We start from the raw sequence: 27,161 nt of genomic DNA on the forward strand, positions 1-27,161 counted from the left end.
AACTTTTACAATTATTTATTATTATTTTTTTTTTTTTTTGAAATTTTGCTAAAGTCTAGTCATGTATGATGTATCATTTCTATGTTTTTTAAAATGTTATGTAAAAAAACAAACAAAAAAATATTGAAAATCATCATGTTTTCGGGGCTCTGACTAACCCTTAATCCTTATAGCAGAATTTTATGACAAATATTTTTCTGGTACATTTTAAACTCCCTCTATTAATGAGTATTTTTTGCACTCTCGCACACAGCAGACACAAAAGGCCCATCTAGGATCAAAATGTTCCACAAAAATGCTTCTAGTTATTTTTCACATAGAATCGATGAAGACATCATATATCTAAAGTGTAAGGATCCCATAGTCTCCTAAGCCAGTTTACCACAAAATTTGTAAAAGTGTGTAAACTTTGACTCCGTGAAAAGAAATTCAGGCCTACACTTTCAAATAGTCGAGAAACGTTTACTTATGTGGTCCTCTCTAAAATCGGTCTTTCTCTTTCACCTCACCTCCTTCATAATGGTATCACAAAGTACGAATCTTTCTTCGTCAAAGTGTGCTCGCTCCTTAGGCAACCATACCAACCTAACCCATTTAAAAGATTCCCGTCACCAGTCACGTGGCTGCCTACGTCGATATGCCTTCATAATTTGCAAAAGTTGAGAACTCTGATCCCCGCTAGAAAAAAATGCAGACGTACATTTTTAAAACGCTATATATTTTTTTTGTCCTCAGAATCCCGAACTCGGAATTCTTTTTTGTGCTGCGTAGTGAAATTAACAGCCAGCCCAAATAGAGTCTTACTAAAACATGCGTGGGTATACAAGGTGGCGCAAAATTAATCATCCTATCGCAAGACTTGTAATTTTTGCAAGTCGCGTCGCCTTTTGCCATCTTTCTCACTCGGCCACCCTGTGTTATTCCGACTAAGTTGAATTTTTTCAAGAATACCGGCATTTATATAAGCGTCCTCACACTAAAAGTGATGCTAGTTGGCTTACAATAACAACTAAGAACAAAAACAGTCGCCTATATGAGGCATAAATTTGATTGCAGTGCTGCATTCCGCATTGAGGAGCTACAACATAAATAAATGAGTTCATTTCTCCACTCGTTGTTACTCCCCTGAGCTCGTAGCAAGCGCAAATGCGATTTTGTAAATTGAAATAAAATTCGAGATTTACAACTATGTTAATTTGCACCTCATTTTTTCCTATTAGCTTAATATGAATCTTTCTCAGCTCACATACAAACATATAAACATCTAATTTCAAATCCTTTTTCACCTTTACTAATTCTGTGTATTTTATAAATATGTAGAAGAGAGTTAAATTTTGTTATGAAAACAACAGTATGCAGAGAACGAAAATAAACACGTGAGCGCACATTGAGCGCATTGTACGAGTAGTTGTTGTATTGTAATTGTGACGCCTGATTGATAACGCATTGGCTTTATCACCATGGGAAATAAGTCAAAAGCCAATTCAACAATTTGTTGTTTTTATACTCGTACAACACCAACATGCAACTGTTGTTGTTTTGTAGTATTTTCTCATTTTTTGTGCACCAGCGCAATGGCGTTGATGCGGCCGCGCCTGGATGTGAGTGAGATTGCGTGAGTGCATATGTGTTTGTGCATCCAACACACACTCTACATATACACAGCAAAATGCGTGCGCCTGTGTTGTAACACCCTTATGCGGCTTAGTGACTACCTGCACACCCATTACAATGGCCAACAATCGCAAAACTACCCTACACGAATGTTGTGATGAAAGAGCGAAAGAGATAACGCGCTGCAGGATACTTATCTGGCCTTTTGGCATTTGCTTTTATTTTGCGGCGCAACATAGGACAAGTCACACACAGTCAACGGTTGGCAACGCATCGCAGGACCTACTGCTGTTGTGCCATTTCATTCAGACACTTGCCGTTGGTCTGCTCGATTGACTGGTTCATGCGAGTAGCATTCAAATACGCGAGTCCATGCAGTCTTTGTGTCAGTCGGTGGTTGTTGATCGAAACGTAAATTTAACGCGCGGGAAATGCGATTTTAATCAAATGCAACGTGTTTTGATGTCACTAACCGCATTGTGCTAATTGCAATTAGTACAAGTAATTTGAGGGAACAACAAAAACAAAAGTAATTAGTGTGTTCTAAGGCAAAACATTGTTAAAAAAAAGTGCAATTAATTAACTGCGTTATTGGTAAACCGTTTACCAAAGAAAGATAACACAGAAAAGCAAGCGAAAAATTGTGCGAAAAAATTGTTAAGTGACAAGTTGAATTTAAAATAGTTTGCTAACATGATGACCACCACAACGCCACACCCCATCATGGCGGCTGTTATGCGCCCCGTGCAGGATAACTCCGTGTCAAGGCCCCGCGCGGTCTACAGCATCGATCAGATTTTGGGCACACAAACAAAGAGAAGTGGTGAGTTTAATAAACTGGAAGAAGAAAATCATGAAAAAATTATATTAAAATAAATAATTGAGAAATTATTTTGTAAAAAATAAAACATAAAAAAATTATAATAAATATAAAAAATTATTTTATAATAAATTAAAGAAATAATATTTAATGATAAATTGAAAAAAATTATTTTATAATAAATAAAAAAAAATATTTTATGAAAAATATAAAAAATTACTTAATAATAAATAAAAATGTATTTTATAGTAAGTTAAATAAGAAATTATTATACTGAAAAATAAAAAACATATTTTATCATAAATAAAAAAAAAAATATTTTATCATAAATAAAAATTAAAAATTTATAATAAATAAAAAAAAAATATTTATAATGAGTAAAAGAATTACTTTATAATAAATAAAAAAATTTTATATAACAAATAAAAAACATATTTCAAAATAAATTAAAAAAAATAAAAACATTTTATAATATAATAAATTTAAAAAAATTCTTTTACGATATGCAAAAGGAATATGCAAAAAATTATTCTATTACATATAAAAAAGTTGTATTATAAATTTAAAAAAAATTAATAGCAAACTAAAAATTTTTATTTGTAATAAATTGAAAACATTATTTTAAAATAAATACAAATTTATTTCATAATAACTAAAAAAAAATTTAGAATAAATTAAAAAAAATTATTTTATGATGTGCAAAAAATTCTTCTATAATATAATATATAAAATTTTTTTAATAAATTAGAAAAAAGTTATAATAAATTAAACAATTTTATTTACAATAAATCAAAGCATTATTTTATAATAAGTTAAAATTTATTTTATATTAATAAGAGATTACTTTATAAAAAACTAAAAATAATTACAATAAATAAACAAGATTAATTTATAATGAATTAAAAGGAATTATTTTATAATAAACACAAGAATTGTTTTATAATAAATAAACAAAATGAATTCATTATAAATAAAAAAAAATTCATAATAAATTTAAAAAAATTATTTTATGATATGCAAAAAATTATTCTATAACATATAAATCAGACAAATTATTTTATAATAAATTAAAAAAAATTTATAATAAATTATATTTATAATAAATTAAAATTTTATAATAAGTTAAAGTTGATTGATAGACTTAAAACCACTTGATAGCAGACGATCTATTCTATCGTGCTCATTTATTATTTGTATCATTTCTGGATCTATTGATTGTCGTTCCCTTTTAAGTAAAATTCAATTTAATATACCCAATATAAGGCTTCGACAGTACGAAACCTTTAAAATTGGCTTCTCGAGAACCAACTATGGGGTAAATGCTCCGATTCCTAGGGCATGTGCTGATTTAAATATGTTTCTCAATTCTTCTGGTGCTGATTTTAAATGGCCGTTAGGCATCTTAGTCAATCATATTAAATCGTTCTTTTCTTAGTAACTTCTAAATTATTGTACATTAGCTTAATATAGACTGTAAAAATGTATCCATTCAAAGACAATAAATAAATAAATGAAAAAAAATAAATAAAAATAATTTTTTGTTTTATAATTAATAAGAGACTATTTTATAAATAATAAATGAAAAAACTTAATTGATAATAAATAGAAGTTTATTTTATTATAAATTAAAAACTATTAATTAATTAAATAAAAAAAAAAGGTATAAAAAATTATTGTGTAATATATACAAAATTTGTTTTATAATAAATAAACAAAATGAATTAATAATAAATAAATAAAAATATTTCATAATAAATTAAAAAAAAATATTTTATAATACTTCATTGATAATAACAAAATTATTCTATAAAAAATAAAAATTTATTTTATAATACAAACAAATTATTTTATAAAAGAATACAAACTTTATTTTATAGAAGTAGGAGATTATTTTATAATAAGTAAACATTTATTTTACAGTAAATAGAAACCAATTTTTTGAATTTCTTTATTCCAATGCTGCAGAAATTAAATAATTAACTTAAGTTGAAATAATAGGGTGTCTATTGATCTACTTATCTATTTGAGGACCTTCGAGTTTCATGCTGCCTTTAAAATGAAATTGGTCTCTATGATATATATTTAAGTATACGATTAGCCCTTACGCCCATTGTTGGATATTTTAGCGAGCTCCTCTTCATATTTGTGGCGTGCGTCTTGATGTTGTTCCACAAACGGAGGAGCCCACAGTTTTATGTCACCTCCAAGCAGAAGTTGGATTTTACAAGGCAGAAATACTCTTGGAGGTTTGCTTCTATTAAATATGAGTCCATGAATCTATGAAATATTTTCTTTCAATAGCAAAAATGTACACTCAATACTACTTGTAAAGATGCTGAAAGGCGGCTGCTGTTAGCAGCAAAAATTTTCTATTCCTTTAATCAGAAAGAGCAAACTTTTAATTTATTTATATATATATAATTGGCGCGTACACCCTTTTTGGGTGTTTGGCCGAGCTCCTCTTCATATTTGTGGTGTGCGTTTTGATGTTGTTCCACAAATGAAGGGACCTACAGTTTCAAGCCGACTCCGAACGGCAGATATTTTTATGAGGAGCCTTTTCATGGCAGAAATACACTCGGAGGTGTGCCATTGCCTACCGAGGGGCGACTGCTGTTAGAAAAAACATTTTCTTAATTTTGGTGTTTCACTGAAATTTTAACCTACGCTCCCTCTGAATTCCGAATGGTAGTCACGCACCACCTATTCGGCTACGGCGGCCACGGATATTTGCCTCCTATGAAATATGAATCTGTGAATCTATGAAATATTTGCTTTCAGTAGCAGAAATGTACCTGCGGTACTACTTGCAAATATTCTGAAAGGTGGCTGCTCTTAGGAACAAAAATTTTCTATTCCTTCAATCAGAATTCAGCGCAAGATTTGCGAATTCGGTGTTACGCAGCAAACTTTCAATTTATTTAGATTTTTAAAATTGAATGAAATGGGAGAATTGAGTTTGGCAAACATAACTAGGACTAATACAAAGTTTACAGCGAGGGTTTGAGTAACAATTTCCCGACGGAAATGCACTCACAGGTTTGCAAACGACGGCTGTTACGTGGAATCACACTCGACCTACGGTGACCAAAAATATCTACTACACTTCTCTAGTGAATACTAATTCCTTTCAAGAGCTGAAAGATCCAAAGCAGTGATGAATAAAAAACGAAGATAAGCATTTTCAATTTTCAAACTCATATAAATTTTTGAAAATTTTCGTTAGACAGAAAAGCACTTGGGTATTGCCGTCGGCTATTCAAAGAGCAGAACGAAAAAATAGTGCGAGTGCATACAGCGCAACCGAAGCGAATACGGAGTAAAATTAAGAAAGTCTGGAATAGTCTTCATCAGTGCTTGCAGGCTCAAAATGCTGATATTTTCATGGTATTGTTTCTTGAGTGACAGAAGCGAGCGATTGTATGATAGGTGCTAATGGGACGATTAGTCGAGAACAGCGAACAGAACAGCTGCAATACTGCAATCGCTTTGCGTCGGAAAAAGTTTTAGCTATGAAAAATAGAAGTTTATAAAAATAAACAAAGCTTTTCGGGAGACCAAAGCGTTTTTGAAGACTTTGAACTTACTTACATACAAGGCAAGAGATTTTCAGGCTTGGCTTCACGGTAACTTCTCGCACATTAGGGCGCCAGATTTGTTGCCATTTTCCAGCAAAAACTGCATTATTTATTTTATTTATTTATTTAGATTCATTACGTACAATTAAATTTATAATTAATAAAGCACTAGCTGCCAGGGCTATCGGCTATCTTTTGGGTTTTATGTGTAAGGCGTACTTGAAGCAAAGCCTAATATAAATAATCACAACGCAAAAGGCGCTCTGAAGGCAGCCATCATACATAGTAGAGATGCCCACAATGAACAAAGCAGAGTAGGTTGACCACTTCTCTTTATTATGATAATATTGGTATAGCTCAATTATGTATGGAGCAAAGAATTGGCGAAATGGCCGCCGCGGCTTCGGCGGCACACCTCCAAAGACCACCAAATGGAAATAGTTCCTTATCTAAGGGGTGGTTAAGTTTCAAAGGCCGGTATTGATTTTGAATAAAATAGATAGTCCTTTGCAAGTCATCAATGGCCTGCCTCTTCTTCTCGTTCCTTGCGGGTTCTAAGTCAAGTCGGTATTTCCTAATGCAGTATTAACGCATCATGAAATTTATTTTTTAAAGATAGTCCCTTTCAAATGTTGGCCGCATTTGCGCCGTAATTCGGTCATCTGTAAACACCAATTTTGAATCTCTCGCTGGAGGACCTCGGCCGGTATCTAGTGAATAACTTTAGTAATATTGGCTTCCAATGCCTCAATAGAAGCTGGTTTACCAACAAAGTATTTAGGCTTTACATACCCCCACAAAGAAAAGTCCAAAGATGTGATATTACACGATCTTGGTGGCCAATCCACTGGTTCGAGATGAGAGATGAATTGCTTCCCGAAACGATAGCGCACTAAAACCATTGTTTCACGGGCTGTATGTCAAGTAGCGCCGTCTTCTTCGAATCTAATGTTGTGGAGATCATGGGCTTCAAAATCATTTATCATAACACGAAAGCGTTCACCATTAACTGATACATTGGCGCCAGCCTCATCTTTGACGAAATATGGGCCGATGATTCCTCCAGTCGATATATATATGTATATATACTAGCGGACCCGACAGACTTCGACAAATCTGATAGTTTTCCAACAGAAACATGGGTTTTCTAGATTGATTAATAATTTTTACTTTTGATCTTCTTAAAATATGTTTGGATTTGTTCAGCCCTGCATGATTATTCTTAGAATTTACTTAACTATCTTTTATTATTATTTGTGAATGAAATCATTCCTTAACTCGTTCTGAAACTAAAACAAAAGCAAGAATATTGCGAGGCCAATCAAATTTATAGCTCTTACATTTTTTGACTTTTCAATTTGGTCGGGTTCACGATATTATCACTTTTGTGTTAGCGAATTAGATTCTCCAACTTGAACACGCACACACACAAACGCGCAATATTTGTATGGGAAAAAGAAAAGGGCTGTTTTAGGGGTTTCCCGGAAAATATGTTTCTTCCTGTAAAAACCATCCTTGGACGGCGAGGAACATTTAAAAAAAAGAATTGTTAAGATTGGTCCAGGCGTTGTTGAGTTATGCGCTTACCAACACATTTTGCTATTCGTTTTTAAATTATAGATGTAAATATAATTGGTGCGTACACCCTTTTTGGGTGATTGGCCGAGCTTCTTCTCGGTCTTGAAGTTGTTCCACAAATGAAGGCTACGGTGGCTGCCTCCAGTCTATTTGCCGTACCAAACAGTTGTCTTCAGCCCAAATACGGCAACTTTGCTTACTGACGTAGCGTGTCATCGCTGAAAATCATAAGATGGCCTGAGCGGGCGATTCTTTCTAGTTTCTTTTCTCATGTAAAGGCCAAAAAGGGTGATATTTTGAAATGATTGTATGGGGAACCCCCCAGGGGAGTTCCAGGGGGTGTGCCACTGGCATGGGTGGATCGGCCGTCCAAAGTTAGTGGGGGTCGGTCATACATTTGGATTCGATTGGAGCACTCTAAATGGGTCATAGTGGGATTTTTCGTTCGACCCAAATTGGGGGACATCAGAATTCGTTTTAGAGGTATGGTTCCTTCGACAAAGTTTCTTATTTTGATCCCTAGAATACGATTTTTACAGAGCAATGAGCGATTTTTAAATCGACCCGCCCAAGTCTCCAATCTGTTCACCCTTCATATACAATAAAAATATATTTTTTAGATGCTTGTGAAAAACTGATCTATGCTCCCAATCTTCAATAAATTTTCGCTAGATGGCTTCATGGCATATATTTATACTACATAAATATACATACACAAATACATACTCACGCTGAATACATACACAAACACATACTCACACTGAATTGCCATTTGTTAGACAACACTTTACTTGAAGCAGCCTCGAACCAGGAATACGCAACACAATTTAATTGAATCTGGTTTTAACAACAATAATTTACTTACACACTGTTACAATATAACAATTTTTTAGATCCTGTTGGATTCCTCTGTTCTATCATACTAAAATACACGCAAGCAGCCAACGCGACCCCTTCAATGCGCCTTTGGAAAAAAATTTCAATACCAAAACGTGTAATCAAATTTTAATGAGCCTCAAATTAATAATTTTTCACAACTCAACGATATGTCTGCGACGGCTGAACGGCTGTGCAAACTCAGCAGGATATTTTATATAATATAAGAGCGCAAGAGGACGAGATTTTAAATTTGTGTTGGCTGAGTTTTGCACAATGAAGCTTAAGGAAAGACACGCTCATATTTAGCTCGCAATAGTTGTTGTGAATTTTCTTTAGTAAGAGGTAATTTTGAAAGCATCGAATTACTGATCATTGCATTAAAAACAGGGGTAAATACACATACTCGTTACATGCACACGCGTACATGCGTGTCTATACAAGGCCAAGCGTGTGTGATGTGTAGGTACACTTACATACATACCCAGAGGGGCGTGTGAGAGAAAGGCAAAATGAGAGCAAACATTTTAAGTTTATTCCAATCGGCATCAATGTATGTAATTGAATTGCAGTTCAAGCAATTATTGCGTTGTTGTTGTTGGCTTGGCTTCACCTCAATGTCAAACTATTGTCATTTGTTTATCACAAGTGCCTGCTGCTCGCAACGAACGACGTCACTGCACTGCGCTACGGCGCACACCCGGCGCTGATGCCCTGTGGTGACATTATGTGATTTCAGAATTCGTTTTTTTTTTTATTGCCAAATATTTTGCCTCCAGCAAATTTGTAACTGAAACATTTATTATTAGTTGCGTCTGGGTGCGTGGTGTTGAGGAAATTTAATTGTATTGCCGCATCAACAATGTGCGATGTAAAAAAAAAATTTAAAAAAAATTGTTGTCCAACGCCTTGAAGTATACATTTCAGGTTATAATTAGGCGCAAAAACGGTATGGAGCTATTTAGTAAGGCTATCAAAAACATGTGGCAACGCCCAACAAAAGTTTACAATTTTCTTTTTGTACAAATAAAAATAAGTTCTGGGAGAAAAGTGATGCTTGCGAAAATGTGGTGTAAAAATAAGGTCAAAGCGAGTAGCAAATCGTACTTTTTATGCCAAGAATTATATGGGAAATCATAGTTTCCTAAAAACTTGCACCTTTGCGCATTTCGTGCTGTCCAAATTAGAGCAGCCCCAAGTAAAAGTACATTCCCCCACAAATAAAAGTCCAAAAGTGTGATACCACACGACCTTTGACTAAATATGGGCCGATGATTCCTCCTGTCCATATATATGTATATAACGGGTGATTTTTTAGCTATTATCTTTTTAAACAGTTGGTTTAAACAGCTGACGCTCGTTTCGTGTTTTGTTTCACTATCAAACATCTTCAGTTTGGTCTATAATTTAACCATGAATCGTCTTACAATCGAACAACTCTTGCAAATCATTGAATTTTATTATAAAAATGCGTGTTCTGTTAAGAAAGTTTAAGATCCACTTTTTTATCGAAAAATTGTGTTCAGCGACGAAGCTCATTTTTGGATCAATGGGTACGTAGATAAGCAAAATTGTCGGTTTGGAGTGAAGATCAGCCAGAAGAACTGCAAGAGCTACCAATGTATGCAGAAAAGGTCACAGTTTGGTGCGGTTTATGGGCTGGAGGTATCATTGGACCGTACTTCTTCAAAGGTGCTGCCAATCGTAACGTAACGGTGAGCGCTACCGTGAAATGATATCCAACTTGTTTTGCCCAAAATGCAAGAGCTTGACTTGCATGACATGTGGTTTCAGCAAGACGGTGCCACATGCCACACAGCACGCGTAACAATGGACTTGTTGAGAGGCGAGTTCGGTGAACATTTTATTTCACGTTCGGGACCTGTCAATTGGCCACCCAGATCGTGCGATATAACGCCTTTAGATTATTTTTTGTGGGGCTATGTTAAAGCTCATGTCTATTCAGACAAGACAACATTAAAGCATTTATATGTGAGATACCGGCCGAAACATTGGAAAGAGTATGCCAAAATTGGACTAAGCGGATGGACCATTTGAAGCGCAGTCGCGGTTAACATTTGCATGAAATAATCTTCAAACATTAAATTATATGGACTGTACTATCGATTTAAATAAAAATTTCATGCATTTTTCTGAATTTTACGTCTGTTTTTTTGAAAATCTTTCCTATAGCTCTTAAAAAATCACGCTTTATAAATCACAAGGCGTATTTGGACATTTTGAAAGATAATTTGAAGCCAAGTATGGATAAGTTAGGAATGGGGGGTCCCATTATTTGTTTCAATAAGACAACGACTTCAAGCACACTTGAAGGCAACGGTTTAGGAAGGATTGCAATGATTGTGATATGCTTGTTGTTAAGTTCCATGTTTCACATCCATACAGAACTACCGACTTCACGCCTTGCTTTTGCTACGTAAATTTTTATACCTGTTTGTGCTACTGCATGGCATACCGCTTGTATATATTTTAGCTGATGCATCCGAGTATTTGTGCGATAGTAAACAAATGTCGTCCGCATAGTCTAGATCTTCAAGCCGGTCGCATAAACCCCAGGAAATGTCCCTGCTGACCGCTCACGCTTGTCACATTGCTAGGTCCAAGACTAGGTTGAAAAAGAGGGTATATAATAATTTGCAATCGGCTCATTGTTTATTTGCCGGACTGTTCGAGAGCTAGCATTAGCAGCTGAGACTCTCCTATACAGGTGAGAACAAAAAAAAAAAAAAAAAATACACAGAGACTTTGAGTAACCAGTGAGCAAATTTATCTCACCTTTTTCTAATCGGTTGATGCCAGTTCGTGAATAGGTTAAACTAAACTCTGTGTCTGCCTGAGGACTCCCGTTCAGTGGACCTTTAGGTGAAAATCAGCTTACATCCGAGGTAAATGATTTATATCAATGGTAATATGCACGTAAATGTAAAATAGTGAATTATGTGTGACTATACTTGCATTTTTTTACAAAGCACACTCATTTTTCGAAATCTCACCAATCAACCATAATTCAATGACACTCGGCTATTACATAAAATTGCATAGCTTAATGTGATGATACATGCAAATTAACTCGTTTCTAATGCGCCACATACGATAATGCTGTGCTCACAACAATAACATCATCATCATGAAAACAACAACAACATTTACCAAGTGCACGCCACGCCAGCTTTTTTCAATCCAAAATGGCTTTCAAATTTGCATAAAACCAAATCAGCGCTGCCAGGAGGATAGAGGTGTCGTATGGTTGTGTTGGTTGTGTTGGTTGTATTGGTGTAACCAAAGTCCACGCCAAATGTATACTCTATACATACACAAAAGTTTAGAAGCAATCAACCAAACGCTCCACTGAGATTCCGTCACTTTTAATATAGACGAGTATAACCTCACTTATGTGTTTTGCATTGGGTTGATGTTATTGGTGCTGGTTGGGATAGTCAAAAAAGCCGAAGGTGCCAAAATATTTGCACACAGTGTGGTTTTATATCAAGTGCAATATTGCTGGCAAGCGCGCATTTACTCACCTATTCATGTATTCATATACTCACACATACATACATATGTATATGCACGTATTCGTGTTTGTTTAAGCATTTGTGTAAGCAGCTACAGCTCTTATCCCTGCTGGAAAAAGCCAAACTATTATGGAAACAGTCTAGTTCATTTATTGGATGCATGCATACATGCGCACTTGCGTCGTTTTCTGGCTATTGATGGCATTTGGTTAAGCACTATGCAGAGGCAGTGGCCACATCGCCGTGTATGGATAGGTGCAATTGTATGTGAGAGCTTTGAAATTTTTTGATACGTATGTATGTGTATGTGTGTGCATGCGCCAATTTATTAAACTGATCTATTTCATGGTCAACCATATCCATAATTGAGTTAATGATTTATTCAAGGGTATGGCTTGTGGCCAATTTTCTATACCATAAATTTCGATTTGTATGCTAAAGAGGATCCAGTTGCATGTAACGGTTGTTGCATATTTCATTCATAAGGCGGACTTTGGAAAGGAAAATTTTGATGCAGGCATTTTTGGGAACTAAATTGTAAATTTGTTATTAAAAAAAATGGCTAAAAGAGAAATTTTGTATTGGTGGTGCAGATATTCTGTAAAATCATTCATCTGGTTTGAAAATTAGCTCGCTGCTTGCCTTGGATTTGATTTCAGTTATTATACACACATACGGTGCCTATCCACCTCGATTTTCGTAGAACAGTATTGTTTTTTAAAAATTTCTCCTTTGTAATTTTTCAAAACTGCCGTGATGATGCGTGATGATCCCGAGAGGAGTGAATAAGGAAATTTTTTTTTTTTTTTCAAAACAGAAAAAACTACAAAATGGTATTGGTTTCATGTCCAAGTGTTCTGCCTTTGCTCCGCATTTTACTCGGCATTTCATAATTTACGGCGGCAGCCCTCTACTGATCAAAACATAAGTAGTTATCGATAATAACTATCATTCCTATGGAACAAATGCTTTTTTCAATGCTATTTTCACGATTTTTGATTTTTTAAAAATTTGGATTAGGATTTTTATAGTTTTTTTATATAAATAATTATAAAAATCCAGAAACATTATACATTATAAGCGCACTTCCATGGAAAATTTTCCGCCTAAATTCTTTACCTCAACTACTAGGTTGTTCAATAAGCTGTTGGGTTCGGTAAGACCAACACAATTTTATGGCTTGAAATACACTTTATTATTCATTATAGTCTCCCTGAATATCAGCTCCAACAACACCTGTTCCAACTAGATTCCAGTTTATGAGTTCCATCCCTGAAGTGAGATTCTGGAAAGGCAACCAAATACGCTTCCACAGCTGTTATGACCTCATCATTTGATGAAAAACGCTTTCCACGCATGCATTTTTTTAACTCTGGCAATATATGGAAGCCGCTAAGGGCCAAATCTGTTGAATAAGGTGGATGTTCCAACAATTCAAACTTTAATTCGTGGATTTTTCCGTCATTGTCCAAATGGTTTTGTGACACTTTGGATTGTGCCGATGAAATATATTTTTTTGCTTTTGCAAATTAGCTCTTTTTTCAAGAATTTTTGCCTTCAGCTGGTCTAAAGGGTTACAATAATATTCACAATTTACTGTTTTACCAGGTTGCAAGTAATCCAAAAACCGAATTTCTTTCGCATCCCAAAAAACCGGTGCTAACACCTTCTTGGCCGATTTCTGGACTCGATATCCTTTCGGAGTAGAAGAACCAGGATCACACCACTCTTTAGCCTCTTGTTTTGGTTTAGGATCATGGTGATAGAACCAAGTCGCATCCATAGTGATGAATCGATGCACAAAATTCTCTGTATTCTTTCGAAAACACTTCAAAAGTTGTTTTTGTTCCATTGTTAGCGAATGCGGCCCCATTATGCACACAGCTTTCTGAAACCCAGTACTTCAGTCAAAATATTGCTTACACTGTCCAATAAGATGCCTAGGGCTTCTACGAAATCTTTTTCACTCACTCGACGAATTTCGTTTACTTAGCAAATCGAGGTGTTACTTTCCTTTTCCTGTTAATTACCACTAAAAGGTGAACTATAGCCACGTATAACTTTATGCTTTTCACACTGTTTTCACAACGAAGTCACATATCGCTCACAGTGTTATGTAATTCCATTGCTTTCAAAGCTTCGCGCCTTAAAGTATGCATTGAAATATTGTAATCATTACATACAGTGGCTCAAACGCTTAATCGTACATCGTACTCACTGTTGAACTTTAAAATAGAATTTCGAAAATATAAATTAATTATTTTCGAAAAAACCGTATTTGTCATTTATTTAGAGTCTACTCGATTTATTTATTTACATAAATATATTTTATTTACATTCAACATTTTTATACCAAAAAATAAGAAAAAAAATCATATCAATTCATGTCCAAACGAATAATCATACAAAATTCAATGCCCTTAAAATATTTTAATTAATTAATTAATAATTATAATTAATTTCCCTGATGAGATTTAGTGGCTAATCCTTTGGCCTTTATCCCTGCATTTTGGCATAGACGTCCTGTCATATATTCTACCACGTTTTTACGTATGTCTGTTGAAATATTCTACCATTCGGCTTTCAGCGCTTCCTTCAGCTCGTTTTGTGTGACTTAAAACTTTATTTCTTAGTTTTAATTTCCATGGCGTCACAGTAGCCGTTTTCTTCTTAAGCTCAAATTTAGTATTGTGCTTTCTGCAGACTTAACAATTAACACATCAGAGAATAATAACTTAAAGCAATAGAATAAATACAAAAAGCAGTGATATAGTTATGTTCTAGTGAAGTTCTATTTACAGCAGTTTTTACTGCCAAATCGGGTGCCGAATTTCATGCTGCCGCTCTTGCTTTCGGACTAATAAAGCGCTTCTTTCCCACAGTTCGCCCATGGCAGTTTAAAATCTTGATCTAGGCGGCTTTTATTTGCATTCAAAGTCTCACATTCTCTAATTAGTGCAATGTAAAATGAGTTTTGTTCATTAAATTTCCAATTTCTGCAATAGTTTTTCTCTGTATTTAAGGCGCTTGCCTCATTAGAAATGGTATTTTTTGGGTGCTTCTTTAAAAGTGTGAAAAACAGAAACGAAAGAAGACTTTTTTATTTTTGTATTGAGTATTTTATTTTCTGATCTATTTTTAAAAAATAAAAAAATTTATTTGTTCCTACGAGATTTGTTCAAAAAGTTGTCAGTTTTCAAAAAATGGTCTTCCAAAAAATGGTATATCACTGGCGACACGGATTTCGGGAATCACAGGTATCTGAAATCAAAAAGGCATAAAGAATCTTATTCGGAATGAATGTCGTTATCGCGTGAATTACTATCTTAGAAAAAAATAAAAAAATAAAATAAAATAAAAAATAAAATTAAAAAAAATAAATAAAACTTGACAGAATGGCGAACGTTCAAAAATGAAAAATCTTTTTTTGACTCTTTTTTGTTTACTTTAAAGGCCCGAAAAAATACCAAAAAAGTTCTTTTTCCGAATGATCGTAGTTCACACGACAATGACATAAAAATAACATCATTTCAATTTTATTTTATTAAAATTAGTTCAGAAAAACCTGCAATATCTGTGTCTATTTTCCATGTGAAGACCATTTTTGAAGGCTGTCCAAAAGTTATTTGAACGAACTTCGTATGACCACAAAATTTTTTTATTTTTTAACAATAAATCAGAAAATAAAATACTCAAAACAAAAATAAAAAATCTGTATTCGTTTCCGTTTTACACGCTTTTAAAGATACACTCAAGCAACAACATTTCAAATGAGGCGAGAGCCTCACGCAAGGGCCTTCTAAAGGGTGGTTAAGTTTTAAGGGCCGGTGTTGATTTTGAATAAAATACAATTTGTTTAGAAAATTATTATCATTTCTCCTTATTGTGATAATATTGGTATAGCTCAATTACGTATGGAACAAAATATTGGGCAAATGACCGCCGCGGCCTTGACCGCACACCTCCATCCGATGGTCCAAATTTTCGACAACGCTGAGGCATAATTGAGGTTCTATGCCATTAATGTACCGAATTATCTCATCCTATAGCTCTTGAATTGTTGCTGGCTTATCGACGTACACCTTTTCTTTCAAATAAGCCCAAAGAAAGAAGTCCAACGGTGTCGTTGACGTTTAGGGGTTGGTTCACATTCAACATCGGTCCTTGAAATTTAACCACCCTTTACAAAAACCATCTTTATCACTTCCAATAAATTTTTATGCCTTTTACCTCAGTTGTGTTAATATTTTACTTAAAGATCAAATTCCAATAAAGTTTGGGTTTTGAATAAATTTCTACATCGTAGGAAAAAAACTTATTCTGCACTCAATCGAATTTTCAAATTGGCGGCTTTCCCAACGCAGGAAATTGCAACTCAAAGCTCATGAGCATACACACATATATACATACACATACTTACATGCTCCTTTTCACATGGACACACACACACACACACACACATACTTATGAGTAGCGCATACATGTATGAACTCGCATATACACACACATACACTCACACAAATCAATACATATATGCACTTAGCCAAAATACTTAAATACTTACACTCTTCAATGGACTTTTTCTTTCAAATCAAATTCAATTGAAAAGCCACCGAATCGAAACTCAATTGAAGCGAGGCAACAACACATCGAATAATTTTTTTTTATTGAATTGAATTGAATTGAATTTGCAATTTTTTAACCCATTGTTTACACACTTGGCAATTGTGTGTGTTTACCGAAAAAATTCTTTTGATTTATTGATTTTGAATTTTGCACCGACCGACGAGCGGCAAATACGACGCATAGTTTGCCGGATCGAGTGGAATGGCAAATATACTAATAAATAGAAGAAGAGCAGTTGTGTGTAAAACGGCGGCAAAGAAAGAAGTGCACAATTGGCAAAAAAAATTAAGAGAAAAAAAAAACACTAATAGGAATATGAATGCGAATGCGAATGCGCACAAGGAGTGAATAGTAAAGTCATTGAGCTCATTTGTTGTTGCTATTGTTTGAAAATTATTTCGTGAAGTATTTGAACAAGAAATTTTCAATTGTTTAGTGGCGATGAGAAGTCGGGTTGAATTTATTTGTTTGTTTATACTCGTACGTTGAGCTTGAGAATGGGCGGAAAAGTGGGCTTGTGAGGTTATGCGCGAATTAGGGAGTATGCCACAGCATACACACACATACACTCTCATGCATACATACACACATATCTGCTTGTGTGAATCCTCTATGCGTCTATGCGAGTCATTAATGCTTAGTAGGTTTGCTTTGTAGACATTTTAATGCTATTAATTTGAATTAATCATAACCACCCCAGAGGTGTGTAGTGAATTATGCAATTATTTAGTACAGTAAGACTTCGCTAAGAGAAATCATAGTGGAAATTGAATAAATTTTATACAGCTAATTTTTTCATTTAAGCAATTAGGTGAGTTTTACCAATCGAGCGGATCCCGAATTTTTCAAAAAACCGCATAAAGTGCATATTCTTGGGAAAATCTTAAGGTGCTTCCGATAATCATCAAGTAGTTTTTGGCAGAATTTTTTTTTTTTGAATTTTCTTGTACTATTAAAGTCGAGTACCCTCTATTGCTCACTTGGTATTTATATTATATAACCTAATGCCAGCAGAAATATTTTTGGCAACCAATAACTTGGTACCGAATGCGAGGTGTGTAGTGAAAATATCGATCGCTTGTCCCTGCCATTTATCGAAAAAATAGAACGAGATATTAAATGGGTATTCTGGTCTAGACGCCTTAATTTTAGGTATTTGTAAAACTAAGATAAAAAAAATTAAAATTATTTTTATAGGTTGTCAAAAAAGTCTTGCAGTATTTCCGAAGGCTTGTCTTTGCAAGCGCGTAGTTCTAGTTGTATTTGTCGTATCGGTTCACGCTAGAGCTTTTTGGAAAGCTCTTTTCACGTGCTAACACGTGTTTGCTTAATTGTTGTTTGCTTTTAGTCGTTCGTGAGTTATAGCGTCGCAAACATGGAGCAAAATAAAGAGAAAATACGGCATATTTTACAGTACTACTACGATAAAGGCAATAATGCATCTCATGCTGCCAATGAAATTTGTGCAGTTTATGGACCCGATACAGTTTCTATTTCCACCGCACAACGATGGTTTCAACGTTTTCGTTCTGGTGCAGAGGGGATCGAAGATGCGCCAGGGTCCGGAAGACCTGTCGTCGAAAATTGCGATATAATCGCTGAATTGATCGAAAGAGACCGGCATAGTAGCAGCCGTAGCATCGGCCAAGAGCTAGGCATGAGTCATCAAACCGTTATAAACCATTTGAAGAAGCTTGGATTCAAAAAGAAGCTCGATGTATGGGTGCCACACGACTTGACGCAAAACAACATTTTTGCCCGTATGCACTTACGACAACGTGAAGCGCAAACGGTCGTGGTCGAAAAGCGGTGAAGCTGCCCAGACGGTGGCCAAGCCTGGATTGACGGCCAGGAAGGTTCTTCTGTGTGTTTGGTGGGATTGGCAGGGAATCATCCACTATGAGCTGCTCCCCTATGGCCAAACGCTCAATTCGGACTTGTACTGCCAACAACTGGACCGCTTGAATGCAGCACTCATGCAGAAGAGGCCATCTTTGATCAACAGAGGCCGAATTGTCTTCCATCAGGACAACGCCAGGCCACACACATCTTTGGTGACGCGCCAGAAGCTCCGGGAGCTCGGATGGGAGGTTCTTTTGCATCCACCGTACAGTCCGGATCTCGCACCAAGTGATTACCACCTATTTCTGTCCATGGCGAACGAGCTTGGTAGTCGGAAGTTGTCCACAAGAGAGTCCTGTGAAAATTGGCTCTCCGAGTTTTTTGACAATAGGGAAGCGAGCTTCTATAAGAGGGGCATTATGAAGTTGGCATCTCGTTGGGAACTAGTCATCGAACAAAACGGCGCATATTTGACTTAAATCGCAGTATTATAACCAATTTTATGAACAATTGAAAATTCAATAAAAATACCGCAAGACTTGTTTGACAACCTATACTATCCATTTTTTTATGGTTTTTATTAATATTGGATGTGTATAAAAAAAATTAATTACATAAAAAACGGTGCTCTATGGTTGACATGATTCCAACCCTTGTAGTGATCTAAAACAAACAAATTAAAAAATTCTTCATGAGTTAGGATGTCGCTATCGGATTACGCCAAATCAAAGAAAAAAATAATTTACAAAATGGCGTCAACTTGAAAGAAGAAATTTTTTTTACCCTCTTTTTTTTACCTTTTCAAATATATATATAATATATATACTTCAAACTTAAATTTTTCAAAATCCGAGGCAGGTGCGATAGACAGATGTATAATAAAAAATTCTTATCAAACTTCAAAGCGATCGGCCAAGTAGAACTTGAGATATCATGACGACCATCTCAAAAAAAGTAGTTTTGAGAAAATCGCGTTTGAAGTTTGAGCAACAATTCCAATAGAATAACTTAGATCATAATATTTACTATTCACTTTGGATTAAACGGCGATATGTTTTGAGGAATATATTTTAGAAGTATAAAGTATATATATATACATATGTATAGAATAAATAAAGGTTGTGTGGCATACAACAGCGAATCCTAATCCTCTCTAATCCCGAGAGACATTCGAACCTCAAATTTTGTAGAGCTCCTAAACATTTCATTCGGATTCTAGCTATAAAAATATAATTCATTCTAAAAAAATATCAGATAAATCAAAGTTTCACACTTCGTATAAGTTTTATAAAAAGTTTATGAATTTTCATAAAAATATAAAAAAATTTAATCATAATTAAAAAAATTTCGCAGTTTTATAGCCTATTAAATTTGAGTACTACAATGACGAGTATTTTTGAAGTGGCCCAAAATTCTTGTTGATATTTTATAATTTTCCGCAAAATGTGCATAGGTTTTAATTTTTTTAATTTTGTTTTTGAAGTGAAACTCCTTTGGCGTCGATGGACGAACGAGAATGGAGAGTTAAACATATTTGTATCTGCATATTTGCCAAACACTTTACGCCACTCTATCTATCTTCCAATTTCAGATTCTACAGAGTCATTGAACAACCATCAATTGCACGCTCTACACAGTCACAGTAACAACACCGTTAATAGCCACAATCTTAGCAACAATTCAAGTAATGGCAGTAACGGCAGCAATAACGCAATGAATATCAATGCCTTGCATCATAGCCATCATTTAAATCAACGCGACGAATCGCCAACTAATATGGATAATGGCCTTGATGTGGACAATGACGATGAACTATCGAATAGCCTCAACAATGGACATGACATGGGTGATATGGAGCGACCGCGAAAAGTACGAAGGTATGTTTGTATATATGTACATATGTATATATGTGTGTGTGTTGTGTATGTGTAAATTGTTGTGGGAACTGCACTCGCTTTGTTGACTCGACTAATCCTCATCTATGCGTGACTGGATATTTCGAGTAGATGCATTATAAGGGTGCTAATGAATAAATTATAATAGAAAGTCGAATTGATTTGGATAAGTTGAACGGTTCCGAATAAAGGTCAGCTCCCATACCACAGTTCATCTTAGAACCGTCAGTGTAGATTTCGACACCAAATCTAACAATCACTTTCCCTTTCCTCTATTCGGCTCTCGGTGGCAAACGTACCGTAAAGTCTTTCTTGAAGTTGAGGTCGGGGACTGTGAAGTCTGATTTGTTTTTGAGCAGTGAGGGTCTCTGTAGAAGATTCTTGCTGTGGCCGTACAATCTTTACGCTCTTCATTGCTTGTCCAGTTCACAAGCATCATATAAGATGAACGTATGAGGCCATTTCCAAAAATTATAAATCTTCGGATTGGGGGACTAATTTGACTAAAGATTGCAGAAACAAAAACACTTTAAAGTGGTTTAAAGGAATACAAAACACTATAAAATACGAACATTTGGAGGTTGCAATCCAATGACAGAAATTAAGTGACTAACAAGCAATGATTAATAAATTTCTCTGTGGAAAATAAATCAAAAGGAAGAATAATGACTAATTTTTGGATCTTACAAGGTGAAGCCCAAAATAAACAAGAAATAGAAACGATAGGATCTTTGTTCTGATAACTTCGAGTTTATTCATTCAAAATAGTCTTCTCTGGCCTTGGTATACTGGTTTCCGCGATCTAAAAGCTTTTCGTAAGAATGTTTCAAGTCATTGATCGGAATGTCCTTCAGCACAAACCTTTTGGATGGTCTCTACGGACGCAAAACGTTTTCCTTTTCTATTTTTTATGGCCAAACGCAATTTTCTGAGTAGGTAGAAGTCACAGGGAGCCATATCAGGCGAATGTAGTGAGTGATTGATGGTTAAAATACGATTTTTAGTCAAAAAATCTCTCACGAGAGTGGATCGATGAGATGGTGCATTTTCATGCAATAAGCGCCAGCTTCCTCCTTCGCGATATTGAGGGCGGATTCGACAAATGCGATGCAACAAATGCTTCAAAACGCCAAGATAGAAAATTGCGTTATGGTTTGGTTCATTGGCATGAACTCCTTGTGCACAATTCCCGTGAAATCATAAAAACGAATGAGCATCGATTTGAGTTTTGGCTTCTCCAAACCCGATTTTATGGGTGGTGGCTCGTCTGGGGCCTTCCATTCGGCACTTTGACGCTTAGTTTCAGGTTCATGTTGGAAACACCAGGTTTCGTCACCAGTTACAATGTTGTAAAGGAAGTTCTCGTCTTTTCTCGCCGCTTTAATGAGGTCTTTCGAAGGTTGAATTCTTAGCACTTTTATGACGCCAGTATTTTTTATCTTGGACTTCATCTTTTAGTTAGAGACAAACGCCATAGCCGAATGGAAAAGACTGAAATTAAGAAAACGTTTTTTTTAATAGCGATCGCTCCTGGGCTGGCAATGTCAGTCCTCCGAATGTATTTCTACCATGAAAAATCTCCTCATAAAAATAAAAAAGTTGGCGTTCGTAGTCGGCTTTAAATTGTAGGTCCCTCCACTTGTGGAACAACATCAAGACGCACGCCACAAATAGGAGTAGGAGCACGACCAAAGTCCTAATAGAAGTGTACGCGCCAATTATTATTTTTTTGTTTTGTTTTGTATTTTTAGTCAGCAAAAAATTATTGCAATCGCTTGTAAATTCAATCAAATGAGTAATTCAGTTAAATGCTGAAGAAAAGAATGAAAAATTTATGGAAAATAAATCAAAAGGAAGAGACAATTTTTTTGATCTTACTCAAAATTAGCAAAAAATTGTTGCAATCGCTTATGACTTCAATCAAATTAGTAACTCAGCGCCTAGTCCCCACTGCGATCGATTCGATTCGAATGCTTCATTGAAATGCTTTCTATTTATGCCATTTTTATATTTTTGAATTAAAATCCGCTTAAAAAATTCTTTAATGCTTCTTTAGTTGTACCCTCAAACGCTTAACAATTAAATAAACAAATAAATAAATAAAAACTTTAAGAAGCGATCGGCTTACATTTAACTTCTTTGCAAGTCACCAAAGCGGCTTCTTTATTCATTGAGGGTAATGCGCTCATCGAATGAACTAATTTATTTGATTTTATTTTGTACTACATTTACAATAATATTAATTTCCTTTCTTTCTGTTTCTTTGAAATCTCCCATTAGATCGCGCACAACATTCACAACATTTCAATTGCATCAATTGGAGCGCGCCTTCGAAAAGACTCAGTATCCGGACGTTTTCACAAGGGAGGATCTGGCGATGCGTTTGGATTTGAGCGAAGCACGTGTACAGGTAAATAGAAGACAAATTGCGATTTCATTATCTGCTACTCCGCGCGTATACTAAATATATTTGTATAGGTATAGCGACGATTATATGCGCTTGCAACTGTTGCCGGCTGAAGCGCGGGAATTGTTATCTGATTTTGTAATTACTTTCGGATTAGCGCATTTTAGTCGCAAACAATGATGATAGCTGTAGTGCGGGGTTACTTAAAAAAAAAAAAAGAAGAAAAAAAAATCGTGCATACCAACTACTTTATTGGTGTTTTGATGTTCCCATGACGATTGCTTGCCGAACTTAGAACTTTTAATATCACCTATAATGGCTAAAATGGGTGTCTTAATGGTGCAATTGTTCAATCACGCGAGTCAATTCGATTGTAAGTGGATGATGAGATACTTACACGCGTTTGTTTCTGCTTTAATCCGTTTTGTTATTGTAACTGATGAAATTTTATAGGCCACATGAGATATTTGATTGCTGGTATTGCTGGTGTGGGTTGGTATATGTAAGTTTTAGCTATGCAATATTTTTTCTAAACAAAATTATATTATTATACCCGGGCTGACACCCGTGAGGGACTTCTCATAAGTACTTTTATATCCGTTATAGGCAGTATGCAATCTCATAACTACACCAACCCAGCGATGATAGCAATCTCAGTAAAATTTCCTACAAAAACGGTGGAAAATTTCTCAATTACCCACATCTTAAAAAAACCACAAATTCCCAAAAGGCTTCAAAGCTCATTTTCCAGACGGAAACAGCAACAATAGAGATATAGCAAGAATGATAGAAACAAGATTGCGCCCATCAGAGAGTATGCGACGTCACATTGGCCGAGTTGTGCAGTGCTGCCAACCATTTGCTCTTCGGAATAAATTTAGTACTTTTTTATAATTATAAATAATAAAATTGCAAAATTTTTTAGGTTTGGTGTTTATTTTGTTTTTTTAATATAAAGCTACCGAAACTGTAACTTCAAAAAAAAAAAAAACTGTTAAAAGAAGGTTAAAAAAGGTCACTCTGAGAAGATTTTAGTGCTAATGAAAATTTGTTGATTCTTATAAAATTTGATAATTTGAAAGCGCAAATTTAATTTTTTGCTTCTTTTAAGGTTACGTTAGAATATTAAATTCTTTTTCTATTCTTTTTTCAACTTTTCTTAGCTTTGAACACCTTTTCACACATTTTAAAAAGCGTTTGAATTTACCGAATGCGAATTAAAACCATAGAAGTGTAATCGTTTCTTCCGGTCCTCAATCCTTAGTGGGGCATAGGGCATCGAGAGGTGTATTCATAGTAAAAATAAACAAAAAATACCAGAAAATACTGAAGAAACCATAACGACATTTTTACAAAAAGAGTACCTTATCTTGTTACATAACCTCAAATATAGCACAAAAGTCGTTCTCTTGACAAAAGAGTTTCTCTTAACAAAAAACTCATAAATTAAATATTACATAATCATAACACAAAAAAAATATTACATAACCATAATTAAAAAAAACGCAAATTTTTAAGACAATTCGTCACGTTTACAAAGTCCTTCAAGTAATTCAATAAAAATTTGATATTTTATTTTCTTTAAATGGGTTTTTTAGTGCGTTTTTATATCCAAAGCTAGGCAACAATGCAGTAGCGAGAGAGAGATTTGACTGCTGAAAGCAGAAGAGCACCAACAACAACTGCAATCGCGAACAATGCGACCAGATGTTAAAAAAAGTTAAGCTAAATAAAACTGAGGGATTTATCGAACTAATTTCAAAAAAAAATTCATAGTTTACAAAATTATAAACATTACATTTTAATTAGAGCAGACTAGAAAAACGTCATGAAGAAAGAACGAAAATCCCGAGACTAAATAACAATAGAATCAATCAAATCAAGTTACGAAAATGGTAATCTGGCCATACTAGTAGTGCTAATATGACGTAACTCATTGTCAAATCCGCTTAGAGCAAAGTAACGGTACCACGATAGGCGCCATCTTATTATGCTTCCCATCATGGGGATAAAGGTTTTTTTGTTTTTGTTTGTTTATTTTGTTTTTATTCCAATAAGCTTTATCGTATTACTTTTATGGCATAGACAGACGGTGGCGTTAATCGGAATTACTGGCGATGCATTCTGATTAAAATTGTGATAGAAATTGTGTGGCAGACGGTTCTTACGCGGATTTGTGCACAGCTTATTTGCTTATTGGATAGTTTTGTCGGTAAAAGATGCATCGCAGGCAATAAATTTGGTCCTGATACTAAGAAATAGTTATAAGTATTTATTAAAAAAAAATTGTAAATAGCAATTTCTTAAACTGCTCCGCAAAGTCAAAACAATTAATGTAATTTCGAATGTGTTAGTGCAAACTAACATTGCCGCTAGTATTTTTGGTTCTTCTCTTCGAAAGTTTCATTATTTTTCATTTACAATGGATTTTAAGTGTAATTTTTCGGCAATCTTGCCTTCAAAAATTCCCCTAATCCGCTAGAATTAGGAAAATTAAGTGTAATTGTCAATCCGCATTAGTTGCACTGAGATAATTGCGAATTAAGTCGCTAACCGGGTTTAACGCCACATTTCGATCTAAAAATTCTTCGAAAATACAATCAAAAAGCATCGTGAAATTATTTAAAAAAAAAAAACAGAAATTTTATAGAAACGCAAGCACCTTTTTTAATAAATACAACTCTTTCCACCCAACGCAAATTTGATAAGATTTCTTCGCATTTATATATGTACTATATATATAATTGGCGCGTACACCCTTTTTGGGTTTTTGTGGTGTGGAAGAGGGACCTACAGTTTCAAGCCGACTCCGAACGGCACATATTTTTTTATGAGGAGCTTTTGTGTTTTATTTTTTTATTTATATATTATTAGCATCAAATAAATACAGTGAACCCTCTCTTATGCGGACAGTCACCATCAACTTTTGTCCATCTAAGAGTGGAAGGAGGGTAACTTTTTTCGGTACAAAAGACTTGGTGTAAGAAAAATGTCCACCCATGGGAACTGACCTGCTAATAGAGGCGTGCCCTAAAAGAGGCTACACTGTACGTATTTATAAATTAACATTATTTAATAATATTGCCACGGAAGTGTAAAAATTGGACCTTAAGAAATTTCTGAAAGCATTTTTTGTCGATGTCATCAAAGTACATTGCGAGTGAAAATATTAATTGATAGTACCGTATGAGTGAGGGTTATATAATATACTTTGTGAGCCCGAAAAAATGGACGATTGTCATAATTTTTTTTAAATAAATATGTTTTAGAACTTTTATTCAAATGAGGCATATATCATACTGAAAGGTAACTCTCGAAGAATACATTTTGGTGCTTTTATTTTAAACATTTTTATTATTTATTGTTGATATCGCCCCTCCCCCGAAACGTCGTTTTTTAGAAGAGGCTTGCGGTGATCACGGTAGCGCATGAGCAGCTCAACTGAAATCAAAAAAATTTAATGATTATTGTAGAAAAATGTTTTTTAGTAAATCCGAACGGTTTACTTGCCCAAAAAAAATTTCCTCGATATGAAAGCCGCTTTGCACCAAAAAAAAAAAAACGATTTTTGAGGGGTTGAAAAATTAAAAAAGAATTAAAGAATAATTCCAGGGAACTACGCAAATATTTATAAAAAGTGAACCGTTCAAATTCACGAGGTTGTAACTTCGAATAATTCAAAAAAACAGTTAATGCAAATCGGTTAAATATATTAGTTTTTGATAAATAATGATCACCGTGACGGTAATTTTCAAAAAACACGAGTTCGAGATAATCGCGCCTAAAGTTTTGCGTGCACTTATCGTTCCAAGAAAGGTTGCGCGCTTCCACGGTCTGTAACTTTCGTTCTAGTGCTCCGGTCTTTATGATTTTTTGAATTTATATTTTTAAGATGATGTACTTTTAGAATATGCCACACAAAAAGTTTCGATATTTTAGTCCAACACAAGGTATGGGGTTATAATTATGCAAGATGAACAATTATTCTTAGTTGAATTCCGATCAAATGTGCATCGATAATTACCTTACAAGAAAGTCGCTTTCAATGTGCAAATGCCCGATTTTCTCTCCATTTAAAAATTTTTGTTGCAAATTATACCTCAAATAGGGAAACTTCCCACAGTCTGGCATTACGATATATCTCTCTTTGCACTAACTACTACGCTTCCCGCGTATCTGCTATGAAACATAGTTGTTGTAATAACATAAACATTTCCATAAATGTTAGTGAAATGTTGCTGAAACAGTTCTTGTTCGAAGCTAGATTCGGGTCGCTTCGGTAACATAATTCGGTAATTGTCATGGGAATAAACTATGAGAGATAATTACCTCGCGGTGTTGGTTAGCACAAAGGTGCCTTGGAGGTTAAGATGACTTTTGGGTAAATCT

At 34.7% G+C, this 27,161-nt stretch overlaps 1 protein-coding gene across 1 annotated transcript in view; it reads left to right on the forward strand.

The window, feature by feature from the left end:
* The first annotated feature begins 1,909 nt into the window (after nucleotides 1–1,909).
* Nucleotides 1,910–27,161, forward strand: part of LOC128867936 (homeobox protein orthopedia) — a 48,699-nt gene continuing 23,447 nt past the window's right edge. Inside the window, exons 1-3 of the mRNA XM_054109575.1 lie at nucleotides 1,910–2,437; nucleotides 20,062–20,347; nucleotides 22,646–22,775. Of these exons, the coding sequence (XP_053965550.1) occupies nucleotides 2,308–2,437; nucleotides 20,062–20,347; nucleotides 22,646–22,775 (546 nt within the window). The 5' untranslated portion in view covers nucleotides 1,910–2,307. The remainder of the gene's footprint in view (nucleotides 2,438–20,061; nucleotides 20,348–22,645; nucleotides 22,776–27,161) is intronic.

This window comes from Anastrepha ludens, chromosome 6, assembly GCF_028408465.1.
Source record: "Anastrepha ludens isolate Willacy chromosome 6, idAnaLude1.1, whole genome shotgun sequence".
Classification (NCBI taxonomy): Eukaryota; Metazoa; Arthropoda; class Insecta; order Diptera; family Tephritidae; genus Anastrepha; species Anastrepha ludens.